The 12,382-nt window shown below is 42.4% G+C and overlaps 1 protein-coding gene across 1 annotated transcript; it reads left to right on the top strand.

The window, feature by feature from the left end:
• Positions 1–5,292: 5,292 nt before the first annotated feature.
• brdt (bromodomain, testis-specific) lies at positions 5,293–9,972 on the top strand. The gene is given in 16 exon segments (XM_072439291.1): positions 5,293–5,526; positions 5,742–5,879; positions 6,059–6,169; positions 6,205–6,336; positions 6,402–6,698; positions 6,884–6,893; positions 6,969–7,079; positions 7,151–7,228; positions 8,165–8,205; positions 8,281–8,446; positions 8,643–8,713; positions 9,055–9,121; positions 9,207–9,283; positions 9,352–9,539; positions 9,626–9,809; positions 9,895–9,972. Coding segments are annotated over 16 exon segments (1,977 nt in total). The 5' UTR covers positions 5,293–5,298.
• Positions 9,973–12,382: the final 2,410 nt, after the last annotated feature.

Below are 12,382 nucleotides of genomic sequence, written 5' to 3'. Positions count from 1 at the left end.
TAAGGTGCTGTAACTTGACATAATTTATCAGTGCAAATCATATCTTTCCCAGAACTTGTCATGGTCACCGTCTGTCTGGTGATACTCAGGGTGTTTCTGTCTTTGCTTCTCCTCGTTTCCCCCCTCCCTTCTTGTTCTCTTCCCTGGTTACCGCCCCTTTGTCTCTCAGGCTCCTCACACCTGTGAGTGGGTTCACAGCTGTATCTGATTGTTAATCACTGGGTGTAGTATATAAGTGTGTGTGTTTCTTTGCTCTTAGCGAGATTGTCTGTTATTGCCCCCTTAGCCCCAGCATTCTAGCAATTTTTGCTGATTCTCTGTTTTGACCTTTTGACTCTGATTCCTGCCTGACCTTCGTTGTTCCTGTTTGCCGTTACCGACCCTGGACCGCTTTGTGTTTCGCCTGATCCCTGATATTGCTGTTAGCCCGTGTACTGAACCTGGAAAGTATTTTCGACTACGACTCTCGCCTGCTCTCCAACTCGGCTGGATACTGGACCTGACCGTTGCCAGTAGCTTTTGTATTTTTCTTCTTAATTTGGATTAAGGACTGTTTATTTCTTCGCCTGTCAACCGCTCCGTATTTGGCTCCGTTCTGCTGTTCGTGACAGAACTCTCATCTACCTCATTAAAAGCACATACATAATTTTGTCTCACTGTCTTTGCGCATGCCTTGGAAAATGTTACCAGATATATACTAATAGAAAGTAGCACAGTCGAGATATAAATAGCTTCGTATTATTTACTTATCATGATTTGCATATTCTAGTGTGCATGTCCAGTCATTCAGGCCATGCTAATCGTTTACTGATTAGCTTTGTAATGGTAATCCTTTATTGTCACAAGCAGAGTCCGACTGTCCACTTAACGTCACTATATTTAACTGGTATAAGCCGGTTTTCCACATGAGAAGACTTACCCAGACTATTTCCCCTTGTAGGGTACTTATGTCATGTTTTTCCTATGAGACACTATAATAACCCGATAGATCTGTTTTGTATGCTAAGGGGCTTGAATTAAAATGTAAATAAATGGCTATATTGCTGTCTTTTGCAGGAGTTTGGACTTCGGTTCCACTATGTCGCGGCTGGAGAGCGAGGCAAGCCGCTCATGCTTTTCCTGCATGGCTTCCCTGAATTCTGGTAGGTCAAAGATGTTAATGGGATGTCGTGTCTGGGTTTTAAAAGGTTGACTTTGTGGTTAAAAGATCTTACATGTAGATCCATAGATACAGGTTCCTTCAGACTTTTTAAAAAGCTATCCATGACCAGGGATGTATGCTCTATAAGACACCCATTTTGTAAGATGTCTGCTTCAATTAAACCTAATAAAGTTAGAAAAAAGCAATTCATAATTTAATATTGCCGGTTTCCATTTAGAGCTAAGCCGCTCCCAGTTGCTCACGGGTCCATTAAAAACACACGCTCGTAATACACTGCATGTGGGACAATAAAGGAATATCTTAACTTATTGCAAAGTGTTCATAATAGAACACACAGCTGGCCTATACTAAAATACATACACACTTGTAATGACGAGATAATTTTATTATAACAGTGCATGTTCACAAATTCCATGTGATCAGCTGTTTGTTGGAGGACACAGTCAGGCGCCATGGGAATACCCTGGTATGTGGACCCGGTTGCAGCCGGGTCAGTGGATTAGCATTTTCAAGCTAAGACTATATTTTTGTATTGTTTACCCAACTTTTTTTGGTAAATCTTGCGTTTCCCCCCAAAATTATGGAAAAGCAGCATTTTGTGACAGAATGAGACCATGCCACTAAGTCTGCCACTTAGAATAAGTGCCTGGGTCAGGTGTGGACGGGTGTGTGAGGCGCAGGACTGGGTCTTACATGTAGGGGGCAGCATTGCCCTTTCCTACGTGCAGCCTGCCGGAAATCTTTTAAAGAATGAAAGACTTTTGCGGACTACGACAGAGTCTGGGGACAGCGACAGGGTCTGGGGAGTGGGGTCTGGCGGTGGTGCAACACTTGGATGCCGGCCGCCGTGGAACAACGGCAGCAACGGGATACAACAGCAACAACAACAACAACGGTTTCAAGAGTGGAGGTCCCAAGTGTGCAGGTTCCAGAATTAATGAGAATACCCTGGTTGTGGATAGAGAGGATTTTGTACTCTATGGTGGATGTTGTAAACTGTGCTGCTCAGACTCAAAGCAGAACTGAAAGGATCAGGATCATTGCTAAAGCTGCAGGGAGATTCCTTGGAACAAAGGAGCTTGATTGGGCAGATATAGAAAACAGGCTAAAGGCGCTAAATGGGAGTCGGAGTGATGGGGGTCTGCTTTTGGGGAGTCAGAGTGATCAGAGTGACGAGATGGGGGTGGGGGTGGTCTCCTGTCCTCGTCCAGTCTCGTGGATGTTGTTGTTGTTGTTGTTGTTGTTTTGTGGCGGTTGGCGTCCGGTTGTTGCATTGCCGCCAGACTTTGTTCCTCGGACTTTTCGTGGTCCTCAGACTGTCGTGGTCCGTGGGGGTGCTCCTTCCATTGCTTTGGTGTTGCGGAGCCCATGAGGTCATGATATGTCTTTGTGACCGGCTTTGTTCCGGGGAGACCCTTCTTCGTCTTCCTCTCCCTCTTTGACGTTCGGTGCTTTGGAAGTACAAGGCCCATGAGATCATGGGACGTCTTTGTTGTTTTACAAAGCCCATGAGGTCATGGGACGTCTTTGTCGTTTTATCCTTTGGAAGTCCTTCTTCCATCACTTTGGTGTTTCGGCTTTGGTCCGGGGAGACTCTTCTTCACCTTCCTCGCCCTCTTTGACGTTCGGTGCTTTGGAAGTACAGAGCCCATGAGATCATGGGACATCTTTGTTGTTTTGCAAGGCCCATGAGGTCATGGGACGTCTTTGTCGTTTTATCCTTTAGAAGTCCTTCTTCCATCACTTTGGCGTTTCTGGGCCCATGAAGCCCAAGCGCGTTAGAACATCCTCTTGCTCCTCATCCTCGGCTCAGTCTCCAACACCCCCCACCTCTATAAACGTTTACCCAGCCCTGTGTTACATAAGTAAGCAACCACAGCCTGACACAAACCCTGTGACTGGATCGCCAGAACGTTCCGCAGATTGAACTCTCGCCCATTATTCCGAAACCACAAGGCCAACCCGGCCCTTTCCCTATCATAAGCCTCACAGCAAATCAGCACATGCTCGACAGTCTCTGGCACCCGACAGTGACCACACAGACCGGTCGGATGTTTGCCTATCCTACTCAGTGACCAATTGAGTCCAGTATGGCCAATCCTCATGCGGGCGAAGGCCCTAGATGCACGGCTACCAAGCGGCGACATCAGTGGAAATATTAAAGCCTATAGAATGAAGCCTAAAGAATAAAGCTTTACGGCGGAAGCACTGAACGTCAAAGAAGGAGAGGAAGATGAAGAAGAGTCTCCCTGGAATAAAGCCGGTTGGTCTCTGAAACAACAGGAAGATGAAGAAGAGTCTCCCTGGAATAAAGCCGGTCACAGGGACGTGTCATGGCCTCATGGGCTTTGTGGCACCAAAGCAGTGGAAGGAGTACTTTTACGGACTATGACAGTCTGAGGACTACGAAAAGTCTGAGGAATAAAGTCTGGCGGTAAGACGACGACGACGACGACGACGACAAGAACTTTTAGGACTACGACAACAACTGGAAGAACTTTTAGGACTACGACAACAACAAGGCACAGGCCAGCAGCGTTAGTCCGAGACGGCTGTCTATGGAGCATATCTGCGCTCACTCTGTGCTCTTGAAACAGATGCACAGCAGCATGGTTATTTACAAGGTTAACAAAAGCCTTGTAGATACAGCTGCAAACAACCCAACACCTACGTGCTTCTATAACTTTTTTTTTTCTTTCTTTTTTAAGCATTTCCAGACTGATAATTTTACCAAATCCTTTCGCTTTCAGCCGCTTTTAGCAGTTTTTAGCCGCAGATGTTGAGTGTAGGTGTTTGCTATGGCGCGAGGAGGAAACACGTGCAGCGCGTTTGGGCCAATCACAGTGAGACAAACATTTCAAATCTGAGGGTCGTTAGACCAGAGAGAACCAGGGTAGTTGAGACGACAAACCACAGCCAGGTAACTGTACTGCCGCTCTGTGCCAACAGGGCAGTGTTAGACTGTTGCCTTTCTGAACAAAAACCGTGTTGTTAGACGTCGTATTGAAAGAGCAGTTTTGAAAGTTTGACAAACACTTTTTTAAAATGCTAGATAACACAGATGGTGGTCTCCGAAAGCTTGTCTTCCACCGATAAATGACGTACGGACGTTCATCATATTCATGATGTCATATTTCATCATATCGTGTTTGTTTCTGAAATTTTACTGACTCAAAGCTAAAACTTGCGCATTTAATGCTAGCATTAGCGTTAGCATTAGCCTAAGTTGTCGCTAGCTCTGATGACAAGTCGAGACAACACTAATAATAGCATTTCACAAATCTTTAACAGTAACGCACTAATAAAGTATAAACATTCACAGGATGGTTCTTGGTTTAGCTTCAGTTTTGGTTCAAGTTTATGAGCGGCACATGAGTTGAGTCAGTGAGTAACATTGACACTATAATTTCGTCATGTCTACGTTTATCTATGGTTGTTGTTGTTGTTTTATGGTGGTTGGCATCCGAGTGTTGCATTACCTCTAGACTTTATTCCTCAGACTTTGTCGTAGTTGTTGTTGTTGTTTTCTGGCGGCCGGTATCCAAGTGTCACATTACCACTTTATCCTTCAGACTTTACTCTTTATTCTTCACTCTTTATTCTTTCTTTGCGCTTTGCTTCTGTTCGCCTGTCTTGCCCGTAATGTTACACATAAACAACCATAAACAACCTCAATAATGATCGCCAAACTTTAAACGCGGCCTGGATGGTCATGGTGCAAAGGGACAGAACTATGGGCTTTTGATTGATGTCTGGATTTGACATGTTATAATAAAAATACACTGAACAATCCGTCACTTTCTTTTCAATATAATTATTTTTGCTGTTGCAGTAGTACAAGACTGCAGTGTCACACTTATTCACTAGATGGCAGTGTCCCTTAGATATTATCCAGCCACAAGTCGGGTTTATATTTCAGTATTTCACTAGGCAAAGTATCTGACATAAACATTACCTTTTAACAAGGCGTGAGTGATCTTTTTGTTTTAAGTCTGATGATGCTGGGGTGTTGCTGCTGGTTACTAGTGATATTTGTGTGCCGTCAATCATCGCATAGACTTGGGTTGAGGGTTTTTTTTATTGTCTTTTTTTTTTTCTTTTCTAGAAAACAAGTTTGAGGATAAAAAGAGTTTAACATGGGATCTTCCTATGGTGATCCTGATGTCTGTACCATGGCGGAGGTGAAGGCCTGTCTCGCTGTGATCAGGAACCCTCCTCCTCCAGAGTATGTGAACCCAAAGAAGCCCGGACGCATCACCAACCAGCTGCAGTATTTGGAGAGAGTTGTTGTGAAAGCGCTGTGGAAACATCAGTTCTCATGGCCCTTTCGACAGCCAGTTGACGCTGTGGCACTATGTATACCAGTGAGTACTACGCTCACCCACAATACACCACAGACTGACTAACCCAGCGAGTACACTACTCTTTAGAGATATCTGCTCTGCAATGTCATTTTTTTTAACTTATACATTTGCAGTGATGTCTCATTTAGGTTTGTGGATTTTGTTCTAAAATTACCTTCTGTACTCTTTCTACTTTAATCATGAGTTGAACATGGTGGTTGTCTTTTGTTTTGCAGGACTATTATAAAATTGTTACAAATCCAATGGACCTGGGCACCATCAAGAAACGCCTCCAGAATAAGTACTATTCGAAAGCGCTTGAATGTGTACAAGACTTTAACGCCATGTTTTCGAATTGCTACTTGTACAATCGGGTAGGAGGCAAAACTGACATCTTATTGCATTCCAATATTTTGAAATAACAATCCACAATATTTACCATTTCCACAATTTAAATGTCAAGTCAAATGATTTGTTTTTAAATATTAACTGCTTGAAGAAATTCTATTTTCTTGTGTGGTTGTATTCTAAAAGGACTTGTGTATTTCTGCAGCCCGGAGATGACATTGTTGTGATGGCACAAACCCTGGAGGAGCTCTTTTTGCAAAAGATGTCCAAAATGCCTAATGAATACATTGGGAGTTCAGGTAAGCAGGGCTGACAAGTTATGAATGTCCTAATATATAGATTATGATCAAGTTTCTCGCTGTACTTTTGTTAGGCACTACAGGGGATTCAAAGCACAAAGCTTCAGTATCTGAAGTCCTGGTTCAGCAGACAGTAACAGTTATCCCCCCTCATATTAAGATCCCCAAAATACCTGAGGCAACTGTAAGTCCCTCTTTAAAAGTCCAATATTAAGTATCTTGCAATTCAACCATTTCTGTTTAATTTAGACAACAAAGTGTCTGAAGAGAAAGGCAGAGCCACAAGCTCTGCCCAGAGCTGTGCCATCCTCTCAAAGTGAACCCTCCACAGCGTGTCCCTTGAGGGATGCCAGTGGGCGACTCATCAAACCCCCCAAAAAAGACCTCCCATCCACAGATGTCAAAAAGGGTCGCTTGTCTGAGCAGCTCCAGTGCTGTAATGACATCCTGAAGGAGCCCTTCTCTAAGAGGCACTACGCCTGGGCTTCACAGCCTGAGAAGTCCACAGAGGACGTGGCTGTGCAGCTGGCTAACCTGGAAACGTGGGTGAGTATCCTGTGCTGTACATCTGCAGCTACAATTTTACTAAACACTGTTCATCCAACCTTTGCTTTGGGTTCTAGTTTAAAGAGACGAGCGAGCATCTGAGAATAATTGGGTCAAATATGGACAAAAAATCTAAGCTCATCACTAAATTAAAACAAAAAAATGTTGTCTTCTCGTGTCTAAAGAACAACTTAAGTAAGTTTACCTCATTGTATTGTCTAGTTGTTTTTAATATGCATATTTTAAACTCAAGTATATTTTTTCTAACAGAAAAACAGAAATGCATGCCACCAGACTGTAGTCAGACTGGTATTTTTAAAGATGTCTGGAAATCCCAGGTCACCCCCAAAAATCACTTTGTAGTACATAAAAAGCAACCTGGTAAGTGAGCTATAAAACGGTCATGTCACAGCATGAACATCTTGATATGATTCAAATGATTTTTTTTTTAGGGGTTTCAGCCCCCAAGCCATTGCCCCTGCAGCTTCCTCGAGCGCCAGTCCTCAGTGCGAGCAGCAGCAGCTCCTGCAGTAAGTAATTGAGAGTTCCCTCTCTCAATCAGGTTAGACGTCTGCACTTTAAATGATTGTACACTTATTCACCAGATTCAGGTCTGCTTTGTTTGTCTTGTACCTTGGTAACCCATGGTGTATTTTTGAATTGGTTTCAAATCACACTTGCATAATGTAGATCATTTTGCTAACATTTGTTTTCTCCTTAAGTTTGACCCATAGCCTTAAACTACAACAGGATCCTGTTTTTGTTCAAATTAAGATAACTTTATTGTCTACAAATTTGTAAATTTGGTTTCTCCAAATATCTTTAAAACTTACAAGTCACATGTCACTCTTTCAGTCTTAGCTCTACAATTGATAATGCAAAATATTTAAAACATGACTTTGCACCTAGCACTTGCCACAGGTAATAACAGAACACGTATAGGTATGATGCTCTCTGAAGCCGCCCTATGACTTGAGCTCATGTTCACGTCTTCCTCTGCATGCCCTGGACCAAATAAGCATGTTAAAAGTTAAGATGTTCAAGGTAAATGGGGAAAAAAAGTTTCTGACCAATTATTTGATAATGCCTGACACTAAGGTCCATAGATCAGTTATGTTATTAAACAGATCTTTTGGCAATGGACAAATTTACACAGATAAATATTTATTCTTTCTATGGGGGTAAGTAGGTTCCAACCTCACCTCTGCATTCTCTAAGCTAGCACATAATAATCATGGGTTTCAGGAAAATTATCCCTTCCTGATGTGAAGATTTATTGAGGACTTTTCCCCATTCAAAATATGTTTGAATTGATCTATTGCTATAACGACATAAGACCGTTGCCATTCCAAATGTTTCTGGAAGGAATCTTTTTGCATCAAACCCATCAATAGACTGTATTTAATTTTGTATGAAATATTATAGTCCGTAAAAAAAAATTGAATTCCTTTTTTTTTTTTTTTTAGGGTCACCACCAAAGAGAGGGCCTAAAAAGAGATCAATAAAGGTATGTGATGATCACTGGAAATATTGTCATTAAAATCAAATATGTCACTATAATCAAGTGTGAATTCTTTCCCAGTCAGTGGGCCCCTGTGCTAGCGTTGGCAAAAAGATCTTGGCACCTGTAGACCTGATCAGGCCGTACCCGCTCCCTCCTGTGCACTCCTTCGTAGCAGGGAGTAAAAACCAGCCTAAACAGACAGCGACTGATTTCAACAGTAATGAGCTGCCTATGGCTTCCCCAGGTAACACTCTGTCAAACTCCCTTTTTCAACACATGAGGCACTTTCAATAAGTTGGAAAGTCTTAAGTTGTGTCCTGCTATCTCAGCTCTGCCCCACATTACTGTCCTTGGATATAGCTGCATTAATTTCTCATTTCCTCTATTGCCTGACGCAGTAGCTTAGCTCAGATCAATACATATTGCTTCCTGTTTGACAGATTTATCAACACTTTTGTCCCCAATGGCTTCTCCAGGGATCATGTTGGAGTTGGCATCCTTCAAGTTTAAGGTATTTGTCTCGTATGTTCCTGTAACACTAATCTGTGATATGGTTGGCTGTAATTGCAATGCTGCAGCCAGTACTGTAAAATCCCTGAGCAGGGAATCTACATGGCATCGTTGTCATGGCTTTGTCCTGAGGCATTTGGGACATCCATTGTAAGAGCCCAGTCTGCAGTCCCAGCCACTTTCTGTATCGTGTGTACTGTGTAACCAAGCACTCTCGGTGCCATTAACCTTTCCCATCATCAATCGGGCCTCTTTAGTAAGACGCTTGGACTAATAACCTGGTTCTCATCAGGCATCTGTTGATTTCTACATATAGTTTGATGATTGTATTTTGTGTTTCAGCTAGAGCCTTTGCTGTCCCCTCTGAGCGACAGTCCAGTGCCGCTTGAGATGGATGAGAGCAGGTCAAGTAAGTCACTGTTCTGAACAAATGACTGCAACATTTCACTTAGTTTGTCAAGCACTCTTGACTTACTACTGTAATATTGTATTAGATTTCAGACCTGAGAATCTCACTTGCAGCAACACAAGTAAAACCTTGGAAGCAGACAAATCCCAACTCCCCAAAAAGGTTTGTATTACCCCCCCAACTCCACCCAGAAAAAGAAGGAACACAGAACATATAATATGTCTTTGTAGGACAGTGTTTTGAAAAATGCTTTGGCTAAAGTAGTGAGAGAGTCGGTCACCTCGGGCCCCATCAAGTCCTCCATGGAGAGTTTTCAGCAGTTTAGGAAGGCAGCGATGGAGAAGGAGGAACGTCAGAAAGAGCTGAAGAAAAAACAAATGGAAAAACACACTGACAAAGAAAGCAATGAAAACAGCAGGTATAACTAAAGTGTGACCAAAGTCTATTAGTCAGAATGGTATGGTTGGTGACTGTTATTTAAATCTAAAAACCTTGTTGCTTTAGTTTGTCTAAGCTGGTTAAAAGTAAAACACGCCAGTCTCCAGGAAAACCCACCTCTCTGCCGAGGATTTGTAGAAACCCGCTCTCTGAAATTCAGGAACCAAAGCTTGTTCCGCTACGAGCACCGGTGAACAAGGAAAGAGAGATTGCCCGTCGAAGGGAACAGGAGCGCCGCAGGAGAGAGGCGGTGAGTGTGTGCCTCAGGTTGTTCACTATTATTCTGGACGCCTAGACCAAAATACCTATCCAACCTTTTCTTTGCTTTTCTGCAGACGTGTGGTATTGACATGTTAATGCAGAGGGACATCATGAATAGCTTTGAGCGCACTTGGACTGATCTGAAAGTTTGATGCTGTAAATATTAAATATAAATGGTATGGTAAATAGTTGCCTTTGATTATTTACACTGGTTACAAACAGAATTTGGCTTAATTTGGTGTATCAAAGCTGCACTTTCATGTTTGGTGTGGCAACGTGGCCTAATCCTATTATAATTCACAAATCCGGAAAATAATATTCACATGATTAACTTGATGTATGTTTCCAAATTGCAGTGAAACTGTAATTTACAGACCGATGAATAAGTTTCTACGATGACTGAATTGTAACTGAAATTTATAATAAGACGCTGCTTTGTTTGGGGTTTTATTTGGGTATATTTTGTACATTTTGCACATTACAAAGATTTCCAATATATGCGTTGGTGTAAACTGCACGATACATCACTTTATTTTGCTTTGCTTCAGACCGTTCTACCTACAGTTCCAAAGTTAGATTTGGACATCAACATGTACAAACTGTAACATACAAAATATGTTGTATTTTTTTACTTGAGGAATAAAGTTATTTTTCACTTCATTTGTGGTGATTACTTTGTTTAAATATTAAAACATTGTAAGTGATTAGCTGTTCACCTGAAAACATTGCCCACTAACTATGCTTACTCTTATTTATCCATTAAAATATAATTGTATTTGTGTATATTCAAAAAAGGCCAAAAAGAAAGAGTAGTCATGTCCTTTTTTGTAATTGTCCAAATGACCGTCAAATTTGTCATTTGTAAATGTATTGCAAAATTCAGTCTTTCCATGTAATGTCCAATGTTATTTTAGTCCAGTCCTTGACAGCAGGCCCCTGTCAGCCATCTCATCATTCCTATTTTTATTTTTTGCTGCTGCTGCAGCCAAACGTTGCACAGGTCTCCATCCATTGTTGGAGTTTAACATCCCAGATACATGGTTTTAAAGTGCTCTCAGTCCAGTATTTATGAATAATGGCACAGTCCCAAAACATATGAGACTGAGATGCTATTTGGCAGCCAGAGTTTCTCAAACATCCAGTACTTCCCTGTTAGTAATGATGATAATGTGCACTTTGACATGAGTTATAAAACACTCCCAACAGATTTCTTTCCAAACATTAGATTTTGTGCTTGTCCTTTGCGATTCAGAACAAATTCTAAAAGTGCATCGTTGACTTGCAAAAACTCATGCTACTGGTTCATTGTGGAGACCTGTGAAGAAACAACCTCTGTAGTATACTGGCACGTGCTGCTCAGATTAGTGTAGTGCAGGACTTATAGTTGTGCTGTGGACAGATTCCCTCCACCTGAGCTGTGGAGCTCTGCAGCTCCTCCAGAGTGACCATGGGCCTCTTGGCTCATCTCTTATCAGTGCACTACTTCGGTCCGTACATTTTGGTGGGCGGCCAGGGTAAGATTGTAGTGGTGCTACAAATCTTTTTATAACCTAACCCGCTTTAAACGTCTCCATAACTTTATCGCTGACCTGTCTGGTGTGTTCTTTGTACTTCGCGATGCTCCTCAGTTTGCTCCTCCACCTTCTCATCACAGAACTGCATTTATACTGCGATTAGATCACACACAGATGGACTCTATTCAATCATTAAGTCAATGTTCAACCTTTAAGTAATCATCAGGAAACTTCTGACTGCGTTAGGCTGCACCCAGGAAAAAGAGACTGGATACTTTTGCATACTTCAGGAACATTTTTATTTAAAAAAAAGTAAAAAGTATTGCATTTATTTATTTTAGTATTGTATAGTATTTATTAAATGTGCACCCACACAAAATGTTGAACACTAGAAAATCCTGATTGGGTTATACAGTGAATACCATACACTGTGCCTCCACCTGCTACAAGCCCATTGTGCCACTGGGAAGAAAAGAGGGTGTGGCCGCCCCTCCAGCAATGAATGAACTGCACTGACTTATTACGGTCATTCTTGGGACATCGTGATCATACACTTTTTTCAGTTCCATTTGAATCATTTCCATTAAATGATACTTTATGACAATGGAATTGAAACTTATGTACATTTTCATTTAATCTATTGAACGATGTCGAGGCTTCTCGACTTGTTATATTGCTACTAGGTTCCTCGTTGTTATTGTCCAATAGACCAATAGACTTTCCCATTCTCCTCCGTGTTGCCATAACAGCGTGAGAAGCCTTCCCTCGTTCCCTCGTCAGCGCTTTCCACAGTAGTAACAATTTCCAATCACGATCCAGCCTAACTCCCTCTGCACTTGATGCCCGCCTCACACAGTCAACAGCTGCACACTGACCGTCTCCTGCTTTCAAAACACGAGCTTCGCCCCTGCCACACGCACGCGTCAACATCGGACGTAACGCGCTGCTCCCCGCCACCACCACCAGCACCACCTCCACCACCACCACCACCACCACCACCAGCAGCAGCAGCAGCAGCAGCACAGTCCCATTCAGCCGCGTCTCCGTC

This window comes from Eucyclogobius newberryi, unplaced genomic scaffold (genome assembly GCF_026437365.1).
Source record: "Eucyclogobius newberryi isolate DKJ021-1_F unplaced genomic scaffold, fEucNew1.0.hap1 SCAF_9, whole genome shotgun sequence".
Lineage (NCBI taxonomy): Eukaryota > Metazoa > Chordata > Actinopteri > Gobiiformes > Gobiidae > Eucyclogobius > Eucyclogobius newberryi.
Note: the sequence above shows the minus strand (reverse complement) of the source record. Positions and strands in the feature narration are given on the sequence as shown.